The following is a 25,289-nucleotide window of genomic DNA, read 5'->3' as shown; positions in this document are numbered from 1 at the left end:
GTGTTTGTTTAGAGGTGAAATAGGGTGAATGAAAAACTTTAGAGAGAAAATGGGAATGAAAATTTTTTTAGAGTATGTTTGGTTGGGTGGAAAGGAAGGAAAATGAATAGTAAGGCCTAGATGTTTTCTCCCTAGACTCACCAAAAAGTTTTTTCTTCAAAATGAAGAGAAAACTGAAAGAAGAAAATAAGGTTACTTAATTGACAAAATTGCCCATGTACACTTGCACATGGGCAATTCGTCCAAATCTTTTTTTTTTTTTGTGCACATAAACAATTCGTCCAAATCTTTTATTTTATTTTATTTTATTTTTTGTGTGTGGGGGTGGCACGTTGCCTTGTCCTTTTTTTTTTTTTTACTTTTTCTTTTCTTTTCCTTTCTTGGACGTTGCCTTTTTGTTTGTTTTTTTGTTTTTTTTTCCTTGGGCTATGGTTTTATGGGTGTGATAATTGTTTCGTTTTTTTGTTTTTTTTTCCTGTATAACTAGACATATATTTTTGGGGACATGATTTTTATTTTTTAATAAATTGGGTGATTGTATTTTTTTTTTTTCACCTTTTTTGTTTTAATTGGCCATTATTTTTTAATAAGGATATATGAATAAATTTATACAAACTCACTTTTTTTCATCCCTCCACTTTTCCACTTCCAACCAATCAAAAATGAAAAAAATTAAAATTTTTTTTATCCTCCCACTTTTCCATCTCCAACAATTTTTTATTCTCCCACTTTTCCACCTCCCAATCCAAACCAACCCTTAATATTTGCCATTTTCATGCTTTCCATGTTGGCCAGTAAGTGTTTTGGACTTTTAGGTGCTTCATTTTTGTCTTTATCATATATGGAAGGAATAACAATCTCATCAAATTACTTCCCATCAATTTAATAAATCAAATTTTAAAATCTAAACTAAACAAACAATAGAGAAAATGAGAAAATTTTTAATTCCTATGGGCGGAATGCACTGCTTCCTCCTCTCAAGAGAGGATGGAGGACTCCTCCCCGTAGGAGTGAAAATTTTCTCCAAGAAAAGACTTAAGTTCGCGTAATTGTAGTCGAATAGGGTTCAATTAGTGGTCTATGCATAAATAATACTAAACATTTTAATTAATTATTTTACTGAACTTATATAGTTAGCCGAAATATTTTTAGAAATAATTCTTAATTTTGAATTTAAGAGAGATTTATAAAAAAAAAAAAAAAAGGACGGCTCTACGTTGTACTTAGGGGGGGGGGGGGGGGGGGGTGTGGGGTTATACGGGTTATAGTGTTTTGATTTTTTGTTGTTGAGTTTTTGAGTATCTGAGTTTATGCTCTGACTCTGTGTGTGTGTGGGACTATGGGGCTGGCAGCCTGGCATGGTGTTTGTATACTAAACTTATAAATTAAAGAATTTTAAACAAATTAAAGAATTGCAGTAGTGTGGGGCTGTGTCTCTGTGTCTTTACTGTTACTGTAAATTGTGTCTCAATGGGACTTTGTATTTTAAACTTATAAATTGAATTTTTGAGTTTCTATATATCTTTACTGTTATTGTAATTAAAGAATTACAAAAAAAAAATCACTTAACAACAATATTGTATTAGAAAAAAATATGTTAAATGGACTTATAATTTATTCTTTATTATTTTGCTAGTACTATGAACGTAAGAAGATATTATTTACAAAAACAACCTAATCAACCTCATGAACATGATTTTCCTGAAACAAAAATTGGTGGACGTATGCGTCAATTTAATCCCAAATGATTTAAAGAGTATGGAAGTTGGTTGGAAAATAGTATTGAAAATGATGTATATTGTTTATATTGTTACCTAAAGTATTGAAATTTATGTTTCGTATCAACCCCTAAACAAAAATCCTAGAACCGCCCCAGTTTATAAACACTTATTGTCAAGTATTATATGAATTTTTTATGTGAGAGTTGTGCATTTAAAAAATGGAAGACTAATAGGAAGTATGACTAATTATAAGTAAAAATGTTGTTAATATCCATCTGTTGTTAAATTTGAGACTTGTTTAAGAAAGACGTACAAAAAGTCCCACATAAAAAGAGTGCTATATAGCTTTTGCTACAACAATGGGAAGGGGAATTTGAATTTGGGTTCTCCTTATAAAGAAGAGCAAATAATACCATTGAGATACAAGATACTCTTAGTCACTTGATCAAGAATTTTCGCTCTGTTTGTTTCAACAATGATATTTTTTAGAAAATGAGTCATTTTCCAAGAAGTATTTTCTATAAAACTATCTTATTTTCCAATATTTGGTAGCAACTTTAAATGAGTTGAAAAACAAACTCCTAACTTCCTTTATTTAGTTTGCTGTGAGATAGAGTTGTTTTCCAAAAAAATTTATTAGAAAATAATTTCTAAAAATAAGTCATACTTTTTATGTTGACCAAAGATAGTTTTCCTTTGACTTATCTTTTTTTACGCTACCAAATACTGGAAAACAAGAAAAATTATTTTTACACAAGGTTTTCCATTGAAACAAACGGATCGTTTAAGTATTAAATGATAGCTTTTTTGGAAATTAAAAAAAAGGTCAAAACTGGTCAAAACTAGTCATGATTTGGTTCAGCTATTTGATTTTTAAAACAATAATTATGCTTCATAAAACACACACACAAAAAAAAAAAAAATAATAAGGAACATTAAACTTGATTGGCCTTATCATTGAATCCCTTATTTGACACCTAAATATTGATTAAAGCAGCATATGACTTTAGATAATTTCTTTTTCCTTTCCTTTTTCTTTTTAACTAAAATGTAAATTACAACCTGTGAATTTAATATTAGTTTTTTATATTAATTTTTTTTTTTAATTTTAGTTCTAAACGTTTGTGTTGGCTAATTATTGTAACAAAACAAGTGTTAACGTGAGTTGTATTTAAATAATTTGCTTTTGTATTGAGTAAAGAAGAAACATCGAAGAAATCAAGCTTTAACTATTATGAGTATACTATAGGATCGAAATTTGGAAGCGATAATGATACAGATTACAAATTCTGCAAGTGTATACGATTTCATGAAGACCATATAAATTTCGCTTCCACCACGTGAACATAGTGAGCAGACAATATTCCTTGTTATTACCACTTGGATATTACATAGCTGAAGAAAATGCAAGCATGATCAGAAAGGAAAGGCAATGAAAAGAAAAGAAGAGTGATCAACAAACCAACGCAACCGCCTTGATATTATTAGCTATAGTACATGATATTTGACAAGCTATTGGTAAGTACGTAGTTAAGGATTTCTACGCCTTAACGCTGAATCCAGCTCGCACAGCATATTTGACGAGTTCATCCATCTCCCTTTCATTGACAAATCCGTCTTTATTGGCATCAGCATGGTGGAGGCCGCGTTTGGCACGAATGCCAGGTATAATTGAGCCCAGGTAGTCAAAGGCTTTCTTTAGCTCTTCCCCGCAGAGCAGATTGTCATTGTTGGTGTCGTATTTCTTGAAAATTTGCCTTAGCTGATCCTCCGTTGGGGGCAGAGTCTTATGATCAAGACTATCAAGTACTATTGCACGGCCCATGTTATGGAGAGACTTGGAGGATGGAGAGCCTTAGGCAAGTTTTTTAAGAACCTTAATTCCTGTGTGGTTTGAGTTTGGGGCATTGAAGCCTTGGGGTATACCGTATATATATTGAACCTCGTCTCTATTTCTCTACACGTACAAGAGATCCATTTTTCCAAGTTTTCTTGATTGGGAAATGTAACTGTCGAATATATTTGTCTGTAAAGAACAACATCAAGTTTTGATAATGTTGTTTCTTTCCGTGCAAATCCTTTCAAACGAAAAGAAAACATTAATTTCACAATCAGACACAAAAGAATCAAATGGCCGAAAGTATCTCATGGTATCAAATTGTAGCATCTGCAAAGTGGTCCAACCATTTAGCATATATGTATGGTATAAAAGCAACTTGATAAGAAAGACAAAGCCTTTAAGATGGGAATAACTGAATAAGAATAAGGCCTTTTTCTTAACCTTCTATGAAACCTTGTCGACAACAAAAGAATACTTGAATCTATGGTTCCAAATAAGTTGGCGGAGAATTCTCACGTGAATTATGGAAAATTGTTGGAGTAGTTCATGTGTGAGTCAAAAGTCGATGGCCTTTGATTGTACGTTTTGTGCTGAACTGTTTTTGGATTAAGATGCTCATCAGATAACATTCATGGTCGGGTCCAAGAAATTGTGGGAATGAAATTTGGAAGCCAAGTGGGTTAATTTGAGTTCTGTTGGACTCAAATGTCACCTCAAAAGCATCAATGTCGTCCCAAATATAATATGACCATCAGACTTGTTACCCAGCACTAACCAGTGTGGTTCCCCCTAGGGCCCCTAGAACTTCAGACTTCCTCAAATAAGAATCCTCAGCCGAAAGTGGAAAGCGAAAACTATCCACTCTCACAGAATAGAATCATCAGTTCAAAGTAAAGACTATTCCCCAATGCTTGTCATGAAAAAGTGCAGTAGTTCTCATGATGATGATGATGATGATGATGAGAGCTACTGCACTTCATCATTATTATTATGTTTTGGGCTAAGAAATGCCATATAAAAAAGGAAAAATTGTACCGAGTAAAAATTTATTAGTTTTAAAGCAATATTATTGCATTATAAACTCCTCTGGTATTTTTTTTTTTTTTAACTTTAAATTTTACCTTTTGATCTAACTGCATTTAGATTAAGATGCCCATTGGATAACGTTCAAGGTCTCACACATGTATTTTCCCCTTAGTATCATAATTAGTGCATGCTACTCTTTTCTTAGGATAGAATCCTTAGTTAAAAGCAAAACAATACAATCCTTTCTAGATTAATTAGGAACATAATTTGATAGTGAAAAACCATTACCTGATGCTTGGTATCTAAAATAAATATTTTTTGCCTCACTTTTGGCGTTACTTTATACTCCACCAACTATAATATGTTGTGCATCTATAAATTTTTATTTTAAAATCTAGTTATTTTATGAGTAAAAAAAGATGTATAACAAATTATGATTTGTGAAATATAAAATGAAAACGATACAATATTTTTAGTCATTTATAAATGTGATGATATGTTGTTTGTAGCCCCAACGGAAAAGTAGATAGAAATCCTCCCTCCAACAATTAAATATTCACCATTTAATTTGATGCTTTCCATGTTGGCAAGTAAGTATTTTGATACATCTTTAAGATATTTCATTCTTTTCATATCATATATACATGGTCATTATGTGGAAAGAATAACACTCTTATCAACTTTCTTGTTGATTTAATAAAAATCTTAGATGTAATTAATGGATGATGCTCCAGGGTTTTTTATTTTACGGATGATGCTCTAGATTTAAAATCCTAAACTAAATAAAGAATCGAGAAAAGAGTTGGTTCCTAAATTTGTGATTGAATGGGGTTCAATTAGGTTTGAAGTTACGGAGTTAACACCATATTATTACTATCTCAAAAAAAATAATTACTAAACTTATTTACTGGCTAGCCAAAATATTTTGGGAAATACTTCTTTATATTGAATTTGAGAGAAAAATTTTCAAACGCTTATTTTCAAGTATTATATGAATTTTCGATTTGAAAGTTTTGCACCCCTGAAGAATGAAATACAAATGGGAAGAAATAATAATTAGAAGTAAAAATAATAAATTTGAGATCTGTTGTTTTGTGATAAAGACGTACAAGAAGTTCCACATTTAAAGAAAAAAAAAAGAAAAGAAGGAATACTATGATATGTTGCTTTTTCTAATTATTACACTTATCAAGAATTTTTGTTTTGATAATCTAATAGTTATAATAATATGAGATGAGAGATTTGAATTTTTGTTATCATTGTAAAGAAGGGCAGATAATACCATTGAGATAAAAGGTGCTCTTGATCACTCATTGAAGAATTTTAAGTATTAAATGATAGCATTTTACGTGAGACTAAAATTCTCTAGTTCAATGTACTTCATTCGTTTACTAATCCATGTAATAATTTTTTTTTTATAAGAAAAAATATTTTTGATAATTAAAAAAGGGTGAAAATTGGACAAAATCAGGGGATATAATGTTTGGCAACCTATAAACACAAAATTAGTGAAATAGTGCTCCCTCCTCTCACATTCATGGTGGACCTCATCATGAATTTAGTGAGCGGACTCCACCATGAATGTGAGAGGAGGGAGCACCATTCTCCATGCTCCGAGAATACCTAAGAATTACTCTTTAGTGCAAGTGAATTCATGTCAAAACGAGTCAACACACCTTAACATGATTCATATAATAAATGGGTTAGTTTTGTATTGGCCAGCTTAACTCGTAATTAACCCAAAATAACCCACTTTATATAATTTAATGTCATTTTTATCTAACATAAATTTGAATTATAAATATAATTGAGTAATTAGAAGAGTTTTATTTATTTACATATTGATAAATTCTACAATGAATCTCTAAAGTCTCTAACATTTTTACCCAAAACTATATATATATATATATATATATATATATATATATATATATATATATATATATCATTTCACTTTATTTTTCTTATATTTAGCATTAAACCGGTCAAAAGGGATTGTGTAACATCAAGTTATCAACTCATTAAATAAATTGGTTGTGTTAATTTAAGTTAGGATTAAGCTAAATATTCAAATATCCTTATCTCTCGACAGGACTCATAATTTGTACGAATTGCCACCTTCAAAACCAATAACTTTGTTCAGTTTGATTTTTTTTAATTTTTTAATTTTTTTTACTACGATGATGCTGCAAAAAACAAAAAAAAAACAAAAACAAAAAAAACAAAGGAGCGGTAATGGTACTGATTTCAAGTAATAGACCATATAAATTCTGCTTCCACCATGCAATCATAGTGAGCAGACAATATTCTTTGCTATTACCATGACAAGAAACTACAAGCATGACCCGAAAGGAAAGAAAAAGAAAAGCAAACATGAAACCAACACAACTGCATTGCCTCCTCATATAAATTTGTATAGTAAACATTGCGGAAGGTCTAGCTTTTTCTCGCTTCTACATCATAGAAGAAGCTGAAGCTTGCAAGTACAAAACACACATATTATTAGTACATCATATCTGAAAAGTTATTGTTAAGTACCTAATTAAGGATTTCTACGCCTTAACTTTAAATCCAAGTCCCACAGCATATTTCACGAGTTCGTTCATCTCCCCTTCATCAACTACTCCGTTGTTATTGGCATCGGCGTGGTGGAGGCCGCGGTTGGCACGAATGCCAGGGATAATTGAGCCCAGGTAATGAAAGGCTTTCTTTAGCTCTTCCTTGCTGAGCTGATTGTCATTATTGACATCGTATTTCTTGAAAATTTTCTTTATCTGATCTTCCGTTAGCTTCATAGGCTTGAGGGTCTTGGTATCTGTCTGATCTTTCACAATACGACCCATGTTGTCTGACAGGACTTTGGACGATGGAGAGTGGGGTGGCAAGACGAGGCCTTAGGCAAGTTTTCGAAAAACCTTCTTGTGTAGTTTGATTATGGAGCATTGAAGCCATGGGTATTTATAATGTTATAAATTAACTTTTGGAACAATTTTTAAATTATCATGGTATCAAGTGGTGCTGAATTTGATGAGTTCGAAACCTATTTTCAGTCCACTTTCATCTTAGAAAAAATTTAATTTCTCACTTGTTAGAAGAATTTGGACCCACGTATAAGAGAAGTGTCAGTTGTCTCAAAATTTTAAATTATTAAAAGTAATAAATTTGATCATGTAATCACAGTTTTAATATAAAAGATCTCGTATTTGTTCACACTTACAAGAGATATGTTCTAGATTTTCTTAGTGGAGAGGTGTCACCGACGTGTCTATGATGGCTCGGGCTAGAAGCTGGCTTGAATATATTTGACCAAGACATATTCATACTTCATTCTCCTATCAATATTTAATGCAACTATTGCTATTTATTATTTCTTTCTGATAGGCCAAGAATGTATTGACTTATTGTGATGAATTAATTGATTAATTAGTCAAATTTATTAATTAATCAAATTCAAATGCAAAACACATGGTAGCACAAACAAATCACCAACTAAAGTAAAAATGCAACAAACATTAAAATTGGTACAGTAATTTATTTACAAATGAGAAAAACCTCAAGGCAAAAACCTTATCGGATGATTTTAAGGTCATCACTCCCGAGAATTTACTATTATCATAATAAGCGATTACAAGTAAAGGAATTGCAATACCTTATACCAACCTATAGTTGAACCCTTACCCCAATATTCAATTAAACTTGTTCTGTAGTAACAATCTTTTCTTTTAATGCAAAGCTCCCAGTACGTGACTAACTAATAGATGTGTAGATCTAGTATGCGACTTAATCACTAACTTGAGAAGGATGTTGGCTGCAAAATTCTTCAGTTCATCACACGATGAAGATCACGAAACTCCTTGGTCACAAAACCCAATGGTGTACAAAGCAGCTTCTTCAAGAGAAAGATGAAATAGGACAAATTCTGTCACCAAACACAGTATGCATGAACAAAACTTTGCTCTACACTCGCGCAACCTTTGACAACCCTTAAATAATACTTATATATGTTTAAGGTTGTGCGAAAAGAAAACCTAAACATGTACACACAGATTGGAGTGAAATCAGATCTGAAAATTTGATTTTCATAATTCTCGATAGATACCCTATCTGTCGAGCAGCCATCAAACATTGGGTTAAAACAGCTTTTTAAACCTCAATAAATACTAGCTGTCAAAATTTAAAAACTAGCACTCCTTCACTTGTTTCTTGGACTCACAGCATGGTTTACTTATTGTATTTTTTCAATAAATTTCTTTCTAAAAGTACAAGAAGATTTATTTTTATGGAAGGGCTTTCTCTTAACTTTGTGGTCCCTATTTTTTGGATGGAGAATAAATTTTATAATATGGATAGTTAGGAATCTACCAAAAAAAAAAATTTAATTTCAAGACAGATAAATTTTTTAATAAGTAGTGATTCCTCTTCTAGGGCCCAACTCGAAAGCATTCAAAGCAAGTGATTCTCTTTCAATTTTTGGTAAATTTCTTTTCTCCTTATCTTTTTGTAGTTGGGAATCTAGGAAAAAGAATTTAAGTTCAAGACCAGATAAGTGTTACTATGTTACAAGGCTTTTGTCTTGTTTTCTTCTTGTTGAGGTTCAAAAAAAAAATATATATATATATATATATATATATATATATATCAAGGAGCTAGGCCCATGAAAGTAAGAAAAACCCAGCCCAAAGAAGTAAGAAAAAAGAATGAAGGTTTGAGCCTTAGGATGGAAGAGGAAGGCTAGGCTTGTAAGAAGAAGAAAATAAGCCCTGGGCCCTAGAGAAGGAGGAATGAGGAAGGCTTGGCCCAGAGGTGAAAAGAAACCATGATACATAAGAAAGTCCAAAAGGGTAGGTAGGATCTGGGCTAAAGTCGCACAGGATTCTCCAAGAGCAGATCCTCAAGAAAAGGCTAACAAAGGACAACTAGGACATGGACAGCTCAGGACAGCATACTCATGTAATTAAAAAGGGGGCACGAAGAGCAAAGGAGGTCCAGTTGAAATCACTTACCTACGGCCCAAAAAGGAGTGATGGGGACAGATGGTGGTTTTGGAACCAACACCTGATGAAGGAACCTAGGACCTCAAGTAGAGCAGAGAAGATGGACCAAAAGGGAAGGTGGCCAAGAGCCTCTCCGGCTACACCATCAGTAAGAAGGAATTTGTCCATTTGGGGGAAAGAGACAAGTTATGAGGATTCAATATCAAAACCTCCGAACTTTGAGGTGTCCTTTTTAAGGTCTAGGGGAAAAAATAATAAGCCTTGACTTTGGAGAATAATATGGACTTACTCAGAAAAGATCTCCCGTAAGAGGAAATTTAGCAAGTGGGATTTTGGCTACCAGTCTCCAGGAAAGTGAAGCAAGAGCAAAAAAAGGAAAGGACCAGACACCAATGTTTTAGACCTAACATTGGTTTTGGTATCCAGAGCACAAAGGGAATGGGTCATTAACTTGGAAGAACCCTAAAAGGGGCACTATAGAAGATGGTAAAGCCCCAACCAATGGGGCATTCAGCAAGAAACATTCAAGACAATGAGGAAATACCAAAAAGAGAGCTGTGGGTCTAAAAATAGAGTGAAGAGTAAAGACGTTGTAAGGGATCTTAGAGTGAATGTTGGAGAATACACTTGGATTCAACGAGATTCAAACTTCACAAGTCTTATAAACCTAAAGAGAGCTATCTAAGTATGTGAGTTGTGACATATCTCAGCAAAGTAGAACCCAATGTACTCAAATACTTAATATAATAAAACATAATCTCACTCTATTTAAGGGTCCTTAACATTTTTTTTGCATTTCTTTCATTTTATTTGCCGTTCCTTGGATATTCACTTAACCTGTATGTATGTATGTATGTATATGTATCTATGTGTTTGTGTTTGTGTTGTAAGATACATGTCTTGTGCTCACATTGACTCGTAAAACAGCCCAACAAAGTCGCAGTGAGTCAAGCCCAGTCCAACGAACGATTACACACCCATCTTTGGAGGCCCAAGATCCTTCCTCAACATTGGGACTGGTTACCATCCAAGATAGGAACCCACACTCCTTATCTTTGATTTGCAAATAGGAGATTGCATTAAAATTCAGAAGTATTTCCCCATAACATAAATGTGTAAATTCAAATGTAAATAGTTAGAAGAGAATTAAAGTATTTACTAATGTATGAATTAGGACATAAGTAATTAAAATATTTTTATTATCCAACAATCTAAAATTTTTGTCAAATAATAGCAATTCAACTAGCTAACTCCATCTTTTTCTTCCATTCATTTTGTTTCAAGTTTAACGATTAACTGATTCGTTAACATGAAATACTATCTTCTTAACTTATTTGTTAATTTTGTTATCATATATATCTTCCCCCCACCCAGCCACCCACACACCCACCCACACACACACACACACACACATATGTGTGTGTGTGTATATATGTATGTATATATTAGTATTTGTATATATTTGCTCCCTCCAATTAATCCCATTCCATAGGTAATACCGTCATTCATTGTGTAAGGGTAAAATCATTATTTTAACCATTTAATATTGTAATGCTTTATTTGAAATAAGTCTAAAAATTCAATAATCAAAACAATATATCATATGCTTAAATCGGACTACTGGATTAAAATTTATAGTTGAATTATGATTTAGTAATCAATATGCATTCTTAGGATTAGAACCAAGGAAGTCAATACCGTACCGAAAGCTGTACCGGTTTGGCTACCGGTACGATATATTTCGGATACCGGTCAATACCGGTGTACCGTTTCAGATTTACCGCTATTTTATATATATATACACACACACACCAAAATATCTAGAACCATGTTTATAAACATATAATATTTCACTTATATTATAGTAAATATAAAAGTTTATTATAAAACATTACCTTAATTCAGAATAAATTATTCATAATTTTAGACTTTAGTATCAAATAAAAGAAAAAAAAAACACAATATAAAAAATAGAAAGCTTAGTTGTTCATTGCATACTAAGAAAACAAATAATACTAAGAAGTTAATGTAAATAAGTTACCATTATACCTTTACAAAAATTCAAAAATTACAAAACTAAAAAAAAAAAAAAAAAAAGCTTTTTTCTGTACCGGCCGGTACGCTCGGTACCGGCCGGTATTGCCCGAAATTGGCCGGTATGGCCGGTACGGGGCCGGTACGCGGCCGGTACGGGGCCGGTACGCGGCCGGTACGGCCGGTATTTTTTCCGGTACAATATAAAAGTGTACCGGTACCGGTGCACTGGCCGGTACGGTATGTACCGGCCGGTACGGCCGGTACCGGTACGGTATCAGCCACACTGATTAGAACCAATCAAGTGTGATTATAACTTAAGATGAATCACGATTGATGGCGTGTCAAGGTTCTATTGTCTAAGCTTGGGACAAGGATACAACATCAAGCATAGGATTATTAAATACTAATGGATAGATAGTCTAATTTTTTTTTTTTAATCAAATAAGTTTTTTTTCTTAAAAAAAAAAAAAAAACTGGTTTATCTTATCTTAAAACGGCTAAACGTTTAAGATCATGGATTTGGGTCAATATGCTACCAATTTCATTTTTTCTCACGTTTTGTTTGGGTGGCAGGAGAGGAAGGGAGAAGTTTGTCAGATCACAAACTAGTATTACGTGAATTAAAAATTTTCAATAAATAATTTTAACCCATCAAGAAAAATTAATTTTTTCTTATGTGTCTTACTGTTAGGTTCTAAGTATTTAGGAACTAATATATTAGAACTCTAATATGTATTATTGGCAAACTATGATCAAAACAAGTGTCTAGTTATGTTTTAGACTTGCTCAAAGTATGTAATATATGTAAAGTTGGAATCAAGTTAACTGCAGAAGTTATTGTGCATTTCTACCTGACTTGATCAATCGAGAATTACACTCGACCGATCGAAAGTCGTGCATATTATTTTTTTTGTAGAATTTCCAACTTAGCCCTAAGCCCATATGACGTGTAGGATTTTATGTTTTGCCCTAGGTATAAAAAGTAAACCATAGTCACGTTTTTTATGTTGCACATATTGCTGTTTGTGTGAATCTCTTATGATATCTGAGAGGTGTTTACCTTCACACAAGCTTAGGATTATTAAGAAGGAGATTACTTCAAGAACTTGATGATCATTCAGTTGCTGCCGTAAGAGCTTAAAGATACACAAGTGGGAGTGCTTGTACTTGCTGGAGAATCCAAGAAAGAAGGAGTCCATGGTCTCGGAGCTTGCTCGTGGTCATGTTAGTAAGTTCTACTGGTGGGTAGTAATAGGATATTAGTGGTCTAAGTTGCTATTATACAACTTCAATTCTTTCATAGTGGATTCAGGTTTACCTTGAGGATAGCTAAGTTAAATCATCCCCAAGTTTTTTACCGGTTTGGTTTTCCTAGGTCATTATATCTTTGTGTTTTTATATTTCGCACTTTGCATTGATATGCTTATTTGATTGTGTTAACCTAAATCTGGAATTTGGACTAAGTAATAACTTGGCTTGTTAACTAGGTTAATCCAATTGTGATTTAAGTGGTCTAAATAAACTCTACACTTACAACTTTCTCCCGTCGTCGTCGTTGGTTTTTTTTTTTTTTTTAACACATCACACTGCACTTCTTTCGCTGTTCACATGCACATAGCTTGTAGGATATTCTCTCTCTCAGAGCTTGTTTATATACAGAAAAAAATAATTAAAAAAAAATAAAAAATAAAAAACAATTTCTTATCCTTTTTTTGTCCTCGTCAGCTCAATTGGTGATTTGGTGGACAAGCTCATTTAAGAGCTTATATTTTGTATGAGGTAGGAATGGCAATTGGAAGATATAAGTTTGAATCATGGGTGCCCATGTCCTTACCCTATCCTCTCTCTTCGAAACTTGGAAAAACCTACTTAATCTACAGGAGCAAAGGCATTTTACCATCTTTAAATGAAGTCGTCTCGAGACTTATGGGAGTAATATAGATGAGAGATAAGACGGAAGGCAGTGCTAAGAGTGTTAAGAGAAAGAGCTTTTTGAAGTTAGTTTAAATATATTAACGTGCACGCTCATGCACAGTCATTTGAGGTAAGGTGAGACAAGTAAATCTATCCTCATCCTTTTTTCTCCTTAATTGGAGCTGGGAATTAAACCCACGTGGGACAAGGAGGTACATGGTCGGAAAATTTGTCCATCCCTAGCTAGTAATTACAGAAACATTGGTGCCTATGCACCCCCAACAAAGGTTTTACCAAGAGCTTCAATTATCTTAATTTTTAATTTCTCCTCGTTGGCTAAATTTGGATTGAGAACTAAACTAGCCGAAATGAATCAACATTGTCTTTAGAAAGAAAAATCTGAAATTATAATAAGACCGACCTACTATTATGTGAGATGATAAAATTGTGCCGGGGGGAATCAAAACGAAAACATATAGGAAATGCATTAGATTCATAAACAAAGAGTACACACATACAAGCACTGCATCCTTTGGTACAGGTTTTACAGAAGGATCAGGCCGCAATTAGATTCTACATCATAGAATAGAAGCTGAAACTTGCGGAGGATAATTACTTACATAGCATACTTGGTGTAACATGATATATCAGACACTATGATACAAGCACGTACGTACACAATACTTAACCAAGGACATATCCATGTTTGGCAGCGTATTTTACAACCTCGTTGAGCTCCTCCGGGCTGATATTTTTGTCTCCGTTGGCATCAGCATGGTGGAGCGCACGACGGGCTCTCCAGTTAGGCATGCGTGAGCCGAGGGATTTGAAGGCATTCTCTAACTCTGCCTTGCTGAGATGACCGTCACCATCTGTATCGTATTTTTGGAATGTATCCCGTAATTGCTTTTCAGTAGTTGGGGGCAAGGTCTTCTTGTTGGTCACTGCAATAAAACATAGACGTCCCATGTTGTCAAAAAGGGAATTTGGGGAATAGGTAGCTGTAGCTGTGAGACAATTAAGTAGTTTAGAGGGCTGCTTTTGCGGTGTGTTTTGGGAGTATTCAAGCATGGGGATTATATAGAGACCTTGGTCTATGATTAAATTAACACCATGTTCTTTTCAAAAAAAAAAAAAAAATTGACACCATGTTAGGGTGAGATTATAATATTCTAACTTAACTTCAAAAGGAAGAGTCTTGGACGTTAAAGGGATCGGATCCTGATCAGTACCTGTAACACTTTCTACTTGTTTCACTGTGTAAGATTCGAAAGCCTAGCTAGAGGTATACATATAATGGTTTTCCATTTGAATCTATCACCAATTTTTTTGGAAACAACAAAACAAAATATATACAATATTTTCTAAAGTAGAATACTTATAATATATTCTAAGAAGTACAGACACTTCATTTAGGGTGTCTATCCATATTATACCAGCATCATACTAATATTTTATTCATAATTGTACTCATGTTATATCAGTGTCGTATCGACTCTTATATTATAATTTTCATAAATTACTTGTGTTACTGTATCATACTCATGTTTGTGTCCGTGCTTCCTAAAATATATTAGCTAGGATCATAAAAAATTTCCTTGAAATATCTTTTTGAAGCTGTTGTAATTTTGTGGTGGGTGATGGTTTTTTTTTTCTTTCCCTTTCATAGAAAAGAAAAGGAAAAAACATGACTGCTTGGTAATTGTTAATCTAGGTGATATATATACAAGGGAATATGGTGAAATATTTTCCGGATGACTTTTTAAACACTAACATGTTACATGTACATCTCAACGTCTTTGCTAGAGTCCATAAATATAAAACTCAATCAGCAAGCTTAAGAGTTCAACATATACAATAACAGCAACTCAACCACTTAGACATTATAAGGAATCTCATTACACCAGATTAGCTTTGAATTGCACGCCAGAAGATACCCCAAATAATGCACAACACTTTGTTGAGGATAGAATTATTTAGCGTGCCTTTTGCTTTTCCATTCTTGCTTTAACATCCTTTCTTTTATTCTTCACTATCTGATCTTCTGATCTGGTTTCCTCAGCATAAACTCTCCTAATTAGGAAAAAAGAGTTACTGTCGGGAAGCATTAAATATGATCAAGCATTACACATGACATGACAAAAAAAAATTGTGTCATGTCATGTTTACAGGTCATGTCAAATATTGGAGTAATTGTTAAGTCTTCTCAGAATATGAAAAACGTACTATTCTCATTTCTCTCACATTTATGTTAAGATTTACTCATTAAATTTATGATATGGTCAACAATAAATATGAAAAAATAAAATATTATTTATCTATATTGTAAGAGCACCTAAACTTTTTTCCAAATATCGCTACTCCTACGTGTGATCCATAACCATAACGTCTTCAACAGTCATTTTCAAATAAGAACTTGTTTTTGGCATTATTTGGTGTGTGGGATCTATAGTAAAGTACTGTATACCTTTCCATCTTTATATGTTTCTTTGACTTGGTTCAAACTTCTAACCGACCACAGTCCACAGTCTACCATGGCAAGTGGGGTTGGTCACAAAGCATCTTTGCTTGCTAAATTATCATGATACTTGTGGCTACAAGAATTACTTCATAGAAAGTAACAGATAGCTTCTTTTTTAACAGCCAGTTTCCTTCAATTTCCTGTAAAGAAAAATAACCTCATGATTCAAATTCTAACTAGCACGTGAAAAGGCATGTGAATTTATACTTTTTCATTGGTCGAGATATATGATTACCCTGTGTTGGTCACGTAGCCTCTTGGCCTGCTAAAATATCACAATACTTAGATTGAGATCTGGTGTAATAGTACAAGAAATTTCATAGAATGTAAACAGCCTTCAATTTCCTGTAAAGGAATAGTACCTCATGACTCAGATTCTTAATATAACACGAAAAAAGCAAGTGAATTTATCCTCTTTCGTAGGTCGAGATATGTGATTGCCCTGGTATTTACAGGCAGAGAGTCCAGTAAAACTCAAGTCTCCAAGAAGATTGGTTTGAATCAGATTCCATCCTTTAATGCGGGTCCTTTTATTTTCTTTTCTTTTTAAGGAGGATGGACTCGAATATTTTGATATTTGTAACTATTATATCTATCACACATAAATGATTAAATAAGGCAGTTAAAAAGAAACATGCTTGCACCCCCAAAATATAAAGAGAGAATGAAGAAGAATAAGATCCATACATAAGGTACTAATTATTCATTCTTTAGTACATACTTATAATACACACATTAATTATTACATTGACTAAAATCATTTTTTTCCAACACAATTTTAAAAGGGAGTACACAATATATATATATATATAAATATATATATATATATATATATATATATATATATATATATATATCTATCTTGTTAAGCCACCTTACCAGTCATGTCATACTTTAAAAAAAAAAAAAAAATCCTTGATGGTTTTTCTATTTTATTTTATATAAAATGATTAAATATAGTTCATGAACAAACCTGTTAATGCACTCCATTACTATTCATTTGTTTTAAATGCAAATATTTGACTATTTAGCTACTCAAACTGATTTCAACTTTTCATTTCCTTATTTCTAATATCAAATGATTGTTAAAATTGAATAATTCACTATCGTTTTAGTAGATATATGCATATGTTTAACTATTCATTATAAATGTTACTATTCATTAGATGCAAATGTTTGATTATATTCAACTATCCAAAGAAATTTCAACTATTCGTTTTCTTCTTTCTAATTTCAAGTAATTGTTAAAATTGAATTATTAAACTTTTCATCTTCCTATTCTTAAAATAAATAAATAAAGCTCTTCTTCTCTTCTTCCAATTTTTCTCCTCTCTTTGCTTCTTTATCTCTTTACTACTCTTTACTTTACCATTAAACTTTTTTCATCATTTTCTTTCTTATATTTTGACTCTTCTTCTCCCTATCTTATCTTGTATAAATTTGATATTATTTATTTCATTCAATCCATATTTTTTCCACACAAAAATTGTGAGTACTCTCTCTCTCTCTCGATTTTTGTTCTTTCTTATTGCTTTAATTTAGGTTGAAGGTTTTTTATTTAATTTTTTTGTGTTGTAATTTTTAAATTTCCCATCACAAATCACTCTTACAGTTTTGGTTGAATTTGGTTTGATTTAATATGTAGTTCTTGTTTAAATAGAAATTTGAGTTTATACATGGCTACAAATTTGAATGTGCCTACCAATAAACCTCCATTAAACAAAAATGTATTCACAATGTTTTTAGCTTTATATACTTCTTTGGTAATGTGAATTTGAGAAAGAGAAAAGTGTAGGCAAATGATGTATGGTCTTTTATAATATCATGTGTCTTGAAGAAAGTGGAGAGCCTATTAGTCTCTCTTCTACTGGAACTTTGTATAGAAAGCATTTTGCTATAAGTTTCTTAACTTTTTGTTATTTATATTTTGGCCAATTTATTACAAATAATTAGCATATTTACCCTCAAATTTTTAGTAAATCTGAACTTTCTTGTTAAAGTTTTACTTTGCTTAGTTGATCATCTTTACTGAAAATGCCAAAAAGAGAATAAGATAAAATATAATTTACTTTATAACATCATTATGCTATTAATGTTTTTATGTATAGATGCTTAAGGAATTTTTTCTTTTTTCTTTTTATTTTATTTTATATTTCCACTTTATGATATATGATTTATTGATGATGATCTATTGCATAGTTATCTTTATTTACTTTTTCACTTAAATTCAATTGTGAGGAAGAAAGAGATGTGAATCTATGTTTTGGAGAAAAAAATACCTATAAGAGTTGAATCGCATATATCTCTATAGTAATAAACAAAGTATACATAATTACAACTTAGTCTAATAGTTCTCACACTATCAATTTAAAAAATATATATATTAAATTGTGTTTTCATACATATCTCACTATATATAATGCATGACTAAAAAAAACCTTATAATTTCAAATAACACATATTGAACTTTTAAAAATATTCAATCTAATACATTAATTCAATAATTACACAATAAAAAAGAATCATATCAAATTTTTATGCGCATAGCGCAGGTCTGCGACTAGTGTATATAAAGATAAACACAATTGCATCCATGATAGGCAGTAGACACTTACTACTTCTTGGAATTGTAGTCAACGTGGGACAAGGAGGTACATGGTCGGAAAATTTTGCCATCCCTAGGCTGGTAAATACTGAAACATTGGTGTCTGCACCCCCAACGCTTCAATTATCTTAATTTTTATTTTCCTATTATGGTCTTTGAATTTCTCCTAGTTGGCTAAATTTGAATTGAGAACTAAACTAGCCGAAATGATTCAATATTGTCGTTAGAAAGAAAAATCTGAAATTTAAATAAGTAAGACCTATTAGTACGTGAGATGATAAATTTGTGCCCGCAGGGGGGGAGGTGTGGGGGAGACCGGAACAAAAACATTAGGAAATACATTAGATTCATAAATCATACAAGCACTGCATCCTCTAAGGATCAGGCCGCAATCAGATTCTACATCATAGAAGAGAAGCTGAAACTTGCGGAGGATAATTACTTACATAGCTTACTTTTTACATACATAGCATACTTGGTGTAACATGATGTATCAGACACTATGATTCAAGCACGCACGTACACATTATTTTTCAAGGACATATCCATGTTTGGCAGCGTATTTTACAACCTCGTTGAGCTCCTCCGGGCTAATGAATTTGTCTCCGTTGGCATCAGCATGGTTCAGTGCACGGCGAGCTCTCCAGTTGGGCATGTGTGAGCCGAGGGATTTGAAGGCATTCTCCAAATCTGCCTTGCTGAGAAGACCGTCACCGTTACTATCGTATTTTTGGAATGTATCCCGTAATTGCTTTTCATTAGTTGGGGGCAAAGGCTTGTAGTTGGCCACTGCATTAAAAGGTATACGTCCCATGCTGTCAAAAAGGGAATTTGGGAAATAGGTAGCTGTAGCTGTGAGACAATTAAGTAGTTTAGAGGGCTGCTTTTGCGGTATGTTTTGGGAGTATTCAAGCATGGGGATTATATAGAGACCTTGGTCTATGGTTAAATTAACACCACGTTAGGGTGAGATTATAATATTCCAACTTATCTTCAAATGGAAGAGTCTTGTACGTTAAGGGTCGGATCCTGATCAGTACCTGTAACACTTTCTACTGTTTCACTGTGTATGATTCGAGAGCCTAGAGGTATACATATAGTGGTTCCATTTAAATCTATCTTCAATTTTGTTGGAAACAACGAATCAAAATATATACAATATTTTCTAAAGTAAAATAATTATGATATATTCTAGGAATTACAAACATTTCATTTAGGGTGTTAATACCTATGTCGTACAAATGTCATACCGATATCATATTTGTGGTCGTACTTACGTTATACCAGTGTTGTATCGGCCGTTTTATATTATAATTTTCATAAATTGCATGTGTTATTGTATCATCAGGGGTTACTTGATGCATTTAGAGGCCAAAGGTGAAAATTATCTTGTTTCATATGTAAAATTACTATTAATTAACATGAACCACGTAGACTTTAAAAAAAAAAAAAAAAAGTTTATAAACACAAAAAAATTTGACAAAACTTTTTTATATTTGTTGATGTGGCAGGTTGATAGTAGTGAGTTAAAGAATGATATTAGTGGTTAATCTAGTTAAAAACTAGTAAAAGTTTGTTAACTCGACTATTGTGAAATATGTTGTGAATTTTTTGTGGATTGCTTTTTTTCTTTTATTTTAGAAATGCTACATTCACAATATTTTTCATAACAACTCTTAGTGTTAAGTTACTTCTTGTTTTCTATTTGAACCTACCACTAAAATTATTTTTTTATTGTCAATAACAGTTCTTAACAATCTGCTATTTAGGATTTTTTGTAAAAATATTGTGAAAAATGTTGTAGACATAGCATTTCTTTCTCTTTTTATTTGTTTTTCATTTAATAAGAAAATATTATTTTATTCATTTGTTAATATTTTGGCTTAATTAATACTATTGGTTAAAATTTAGGGGTCTTTTTTCACTTAGGGTCTTAGGTGGTTGCATCAATGATTTATACCATTGAGCGCATTGTGTCTCATACTCGTGTTTGTGTCCGTACTTCCGAAGATATATTAGCTAGGATCATAAAAAATTTCCTTGAAATATCTTTTTGAAGCTGTTGTAATTTTGTGGTGGGTAGTGGTTTTTTTTTTCCCCCTTTCATTAAAAAGAAAAAGGGAAAACATGACTGCTTGGTAATTGTTAATCTAGGTGATATATATATATATATATATATATATATATATATATATATACACGGAAATATGGTGAAATATTTTCCGGATGATTTTTTAAACACTAACATGTACATCTCAACGTCTTTGCTAGTCCTTAAACATAAAACTCAAACAGCAAGAGCTCAAAATATACAACAGCAGCAACTCAACCACTAAAACATTATAAGGAATCCCATTACACCAGATTAGGTTTGAATTGCACGCCAGGACCAACCCCAAATAATGCACAACACTTTGTTGAGGATAGAATTATTTAGGAGGTATTTGGCAAGTTAGTTTAAACACATTTTTACACATTTTAAACAATATTACACACATTTAACACACTTTTTTACATACACATATATCAAAAACACTCAAACAACATAACTTTAACTACTCTCCCAAACACCCCCTTAGTGTACCTTTTGCTTTAAATTCTAAGTAGCACGTGAAAAGTCATGTGAACTTATACTTTTCATTGGTCGAGATATATGATTGCCCTGTGTTGGTCACGTAGCCTCTTTGCTTGCTAAAATATCACAATACTTAGGATTGCGATCTGGTGTACTATTGCACGGTCTAGATTAAAAGTAACTTTTAATCTCAACGGTTAATTTCTTATTGCATAATGCAATAGAAGAATTTTTGTAGAATGTAAACAGCCTTCAATTTCCTGTAAAGGAATAGTACCTCATGACTCAAATTCTATGTATAGCACGAAAAATGCAAGTAGATTTATCCTTTTTCGTAGGTCGAGATATGTTTGCCCTCGTCTGTACAGGCAGTGAGTCCAGTAAAACTCAAGTCTCCAAGAAGATTGGTTTGAATCAGATTCCATCTAATGCGGGTCCTTTTCTTTTCTTTTTTAGGAAGATGGACTCAAATATTTTAATAATAGTAACTTTTTATGTATCACACATAAATGATTACTAGCCTTGTCACACGCGTTTTGCGAGTGCGATAAAGTTTTTTTTTTTCAAGTGGTCTTATTTTGTAGAAAAAAAAAACTGTATTTTTATATTTTATATATATATATATATATTTTTTTTTTAATTTTGAAAATCTAATTTATAAGTGAATAAATCAATTTAAAAATTAATAGAAGAGTAGTCCTATTTTTTAGGCAATGTTTTAGTGGGAGTTAAAGTTGCATTTTTACCGAATTGTCTTTTAGTTTTGTTTCTACTTAAATATAGGGGTGTAAGTGTATTTTTTAACTAAAAAATGAGGAATCCAAACATGGGAAGCCCTTTAAATAATAAGTATAGAAATAAGGCAATTAAAAATAAACAAGCTTGCACCCAAAAAAAAAAAAAAAACAGAGAAAATGAAGAATAAGATCCACACACACACACACACACACACATATATATGTATAAGGTACTAATTATACATTCTTTATTACATACTTATAATACACACATTACTACTGTAAGTGCACAATTTGTACCCAGACCCAAACGAGTGATGGGCTCAGGCCCAAAGAGCCTTATACAATGAAATTTGTAGAGTATGGGTTTGAAACCTAGGTTAGGGATATTGGGGAACTGATAAACAGGCTAGAATGCCGCAATCTATACAAATAATAGATTAATATGACAAAAAGCTCTCCTCGGACGTGAGCCAAGGACCACTTGTATAGCATTTATTTCTCTAAGCAAAAGATTACAATTTTTAGTTTTTAGTCGAGGTCCCCTCTCTTCTTTCGTCTCTCGTCTTCTTATAACCTTCTTCTTTTTCCCTGTTTCATCCACATGTAACACAGATTTTCCTCTTAGATACTTGTCCCATCCTCCACCTTCTTGAAGTCTTCAAATAATAGTTGGAAGGCTAAATATTACTGTTCAGAGGTCATTTCTCCATTAATACGGTCAGAGAGGTAGATGCAGGGCCTTTAATGCGGTGGTAGCAGCTTTTTCCTCAGATATTTCTCACACGTTCTTCCTTCTAACGAGTGCTTGGAACACACCTTTACCCAATAGATCTTCTAAAAGTCTGTCTCTAAATCCTTTAACACGTCCCATGGCCTTTACTGGGCCCGTTCGAGGAGATCCGAGGAGATACTCCTCCTCGGATAACTCCTTTGCCCCTTGTAGCACGGACTGGCCTGTGGGCCTCGAAGACTCTGATTGAACAGACTTATACCAACTAACCAGACCTAAGGCCCAAACGTGCATTTAAGCATTTTTACCCCCCACAATAGCCCCTCAAAAGTTCATTTTTCCCCTCATCCGAGGAGAGAAATAGAGTTTTGAACCAACAACGCACCTTTCACACACTTTGCAAACCGCCACACATGTAGGGGTCCTTTCGTTCCTTCGAAATCGCCTCTGACGCTTCAAAACCCGGAACACTCGCATTAATGACTACAAGTTACGTCTTGTTCTCCACGTTCAACGGTGAGATACACTTCAACGGTCCAGGTTCGTTCTAAAAAATTAGGTGGGATAGTTCTGATTCGAAACCGCCTCCCACACACCAAAACACCCAGGAAACTGTATCTCAATCCATTCTTTCAGAAATCAATCAAATCTAAGAGTTAATCACTATCTTTCCTCTCAAGAAGCTCGTGAAGAATCGCCTAATTATTTCCCGTAAGTTCTCAACTTCCTTTACTCATTTCTCCTCCGCTTCTGTCCTCGGCCACCATTCTCACTCCCACCAAATGGATAGATTTAAGTGTTTAGTAGATACTGACGCCGGTATGGAAGGTTTTCGGGCCAAATATCAAATTCCCCAAGATGTAGGGTTAAGATATTGCCCAGTAGAAGCCATAGGTAACGCTAGAAGAGAGGGAGAAGTTATCATCCCCATCATCGCCTTCCTAGAAGGTGGGATGACCCTTCCCATGAGAAACGTAACCAGCGAATACCTACGTAACCATAGGTTATACCCAGATCAATGCACACCAAATGTATTTAAAGTCTTAGGTTGTGTCGACGCTTTAAACGAACAAACTACCTCACATGACACGACGTCGTTTACATGTACGAGTGCCATAAACTTAAAAGCGTAGGATACTACCTCAAATCCAGATCTAGCATTGTTAGGCTCATATCTTGCCTTCCCAAATCCAACAAAGGCATGAAAGACGACTACCTTATCGCCTTGGGAAACTAGTCTGACGGCCCTCACTGCTCAGTCGAATGGGGAGACCCAGGTGTGACTCTGTAGGAGTTAGATTCCCTAACCTGTGACTTAGTCCCATTAACTTTACCTTTTTTGGTTACATTGCATGTTACTACACCTTTCTTTGATATTTATTGCTGATTTAACCATGCTCATCTCCTTGGATGTTTTTCATAGATAAACAACACGTACGGCCGCGTCTAAGTCTTTGCAGCGTCGCCAACCTCAACCGCGTTCTTCGATCCAAAGTCTTTGTTAGCGAAGACCTACAAGTGAGAGCAGCCCACCTGATATTAGGATATGATCCTTTATCAGATGACTTCCAAGAGATTGACAACGCAATCACCGCAAGAGACAAACGATGCAAAAGGATAGATATTTCACGATGAGGCTTCCTTTCTGACCACGAACTCCCCGACGACCCATCCATCATCCTATACTCTCGCCCCATCGCAGCAATTCCTCTCTCGGCACATTTCCAAACAACACCTATCCGAGAAGAACCTACGTCCTCGCAGCAATCGTTGGACGAGGAGATTGACCAGTTTCGCCTTGAAGAAGCTGAGAGACCTCGAGAGGATCAAGTCGTCATCCTCTCGGACGAAGAACGCATGCCGGCAGAAACTTCTGGCATAAAAGGTTTAATAATAGCACAACTTGACTCTAGCTCCGAAGAAGATGACATGTCCATCCTTCGGAAGCTGATGTCTAAGAGGGGCACGAAAGCCTCTAAAAAGGACGCAGGTGAATCACAGATCCCTCCCCCTCTGCCACCACCCCTTCCTCCCTCCAATCCTAAGATTCCCATTCCGGAGCCTAAGAAGAAGAGGAAAAATGAGGCCGAGGAGGCAAATATGGAGAGACAAAAGAAACTAAAGCAACAACAACAACAACAACAACAACAACAACAACAGAAAGTTGTCAAAGGTAAGGGACGTGCCTCTTCAGTAGAAAGTGGGGAGAACCGTGACTTGGCCGAGGTACGCCGTACACAGGCCAACTGGTCTCCCGAACTGAAGCTAGATAGGGCCCCAATCTCTTGCCAATCCAGCATCAGGGCGTTCCAGCAAGGACACGCTCACCACCTGGCTGAGGCTTTGGAACGACCTCTTCTTCTGCCAAAGGACATGGATGCCCTAGACAAGATGACTCAACCACATCTTTTTCTCTCTCTCAAAAGGGACTTGACTTTGGTGAGTGTCTCGTATTTACCCCCACCTTACTACTTTCATTACACCTTAGTGAAAAAATCATTCATGTGTACTTTGAATTTACTTTAACAATAATGCATTTATTTTAATACTTTAACGCAGGCCATTCAAGAAGTCTTTGCTGCAGAA

The 25,289-nt window shown here is 33.8% G+C and overlaps 1 protein-coding gene across 1 annotated transcript; it reads right to left on the bottom strand.

The window, feature by feature from the left end:
- Positions 1–14,216: 14,216 nt before the first annotated feature.
- LOC142634998 (uncharacterized) lies at positions 14,217–24,400 on the bottom strand. Its single transcript, XM_075809242.1, has 4 exons — positions 24,237–24,400; positions 19,230–19,473; positions 16,121–16,193; positions 14,217–14,476 (listed from the first exon to the last, which is right to left on the bottom strand). The coding sequence occupies exons 1-4, from the start codon at positions 24,398–24,400 to the stop codon at positions 14,217–14,219; spliced, it is 741 nt and encodes a 246-aa protein (XP_075665357.1).
- Positions 24,401–25,289: the final 889 nt, after the last annotated feature.

This window comes from Castanea sativa, chromosome 1 (genome assembly GCF_040712315.1).
Source record: "Castanea sativa cultivar Marrone di Chiusa Pesio chromosome 1, ASM4071231v1".
Classification (NCBI taxonomy): Eukaryota; Viridiplantae; Streptophyta; class Magnoliopsida; order Fagales; family Fagaceae; genus Castanea; species Castanea sativa.
This window is presented reverse-complemented; position numbering and strand designations above follow the sequence as displayed.

Coding starts and splice junctions, on each gene's coding strand:
- LOC142634998 (XM_075809242.1), bottom strand. CDS start 24,400: ATGGGGCGAGAGTATAGGATGATGGATGGGTCGTCGGGGAGTTCGTGG. Junction 19,474..24,236: donor GGATCATATCCTAATATCAG/GTGGGCTGCTCT, acceptor CCTTTTTGACAG/CATGGGACGTATACCTTTTA. Junction 16,194..19,229: donor GCCCGGAGGAGCTCAACGAG/GTTGTAAAATAC, acceptor TTTTCTTTACAG/GAAATTGAAGGAAACTGGCT.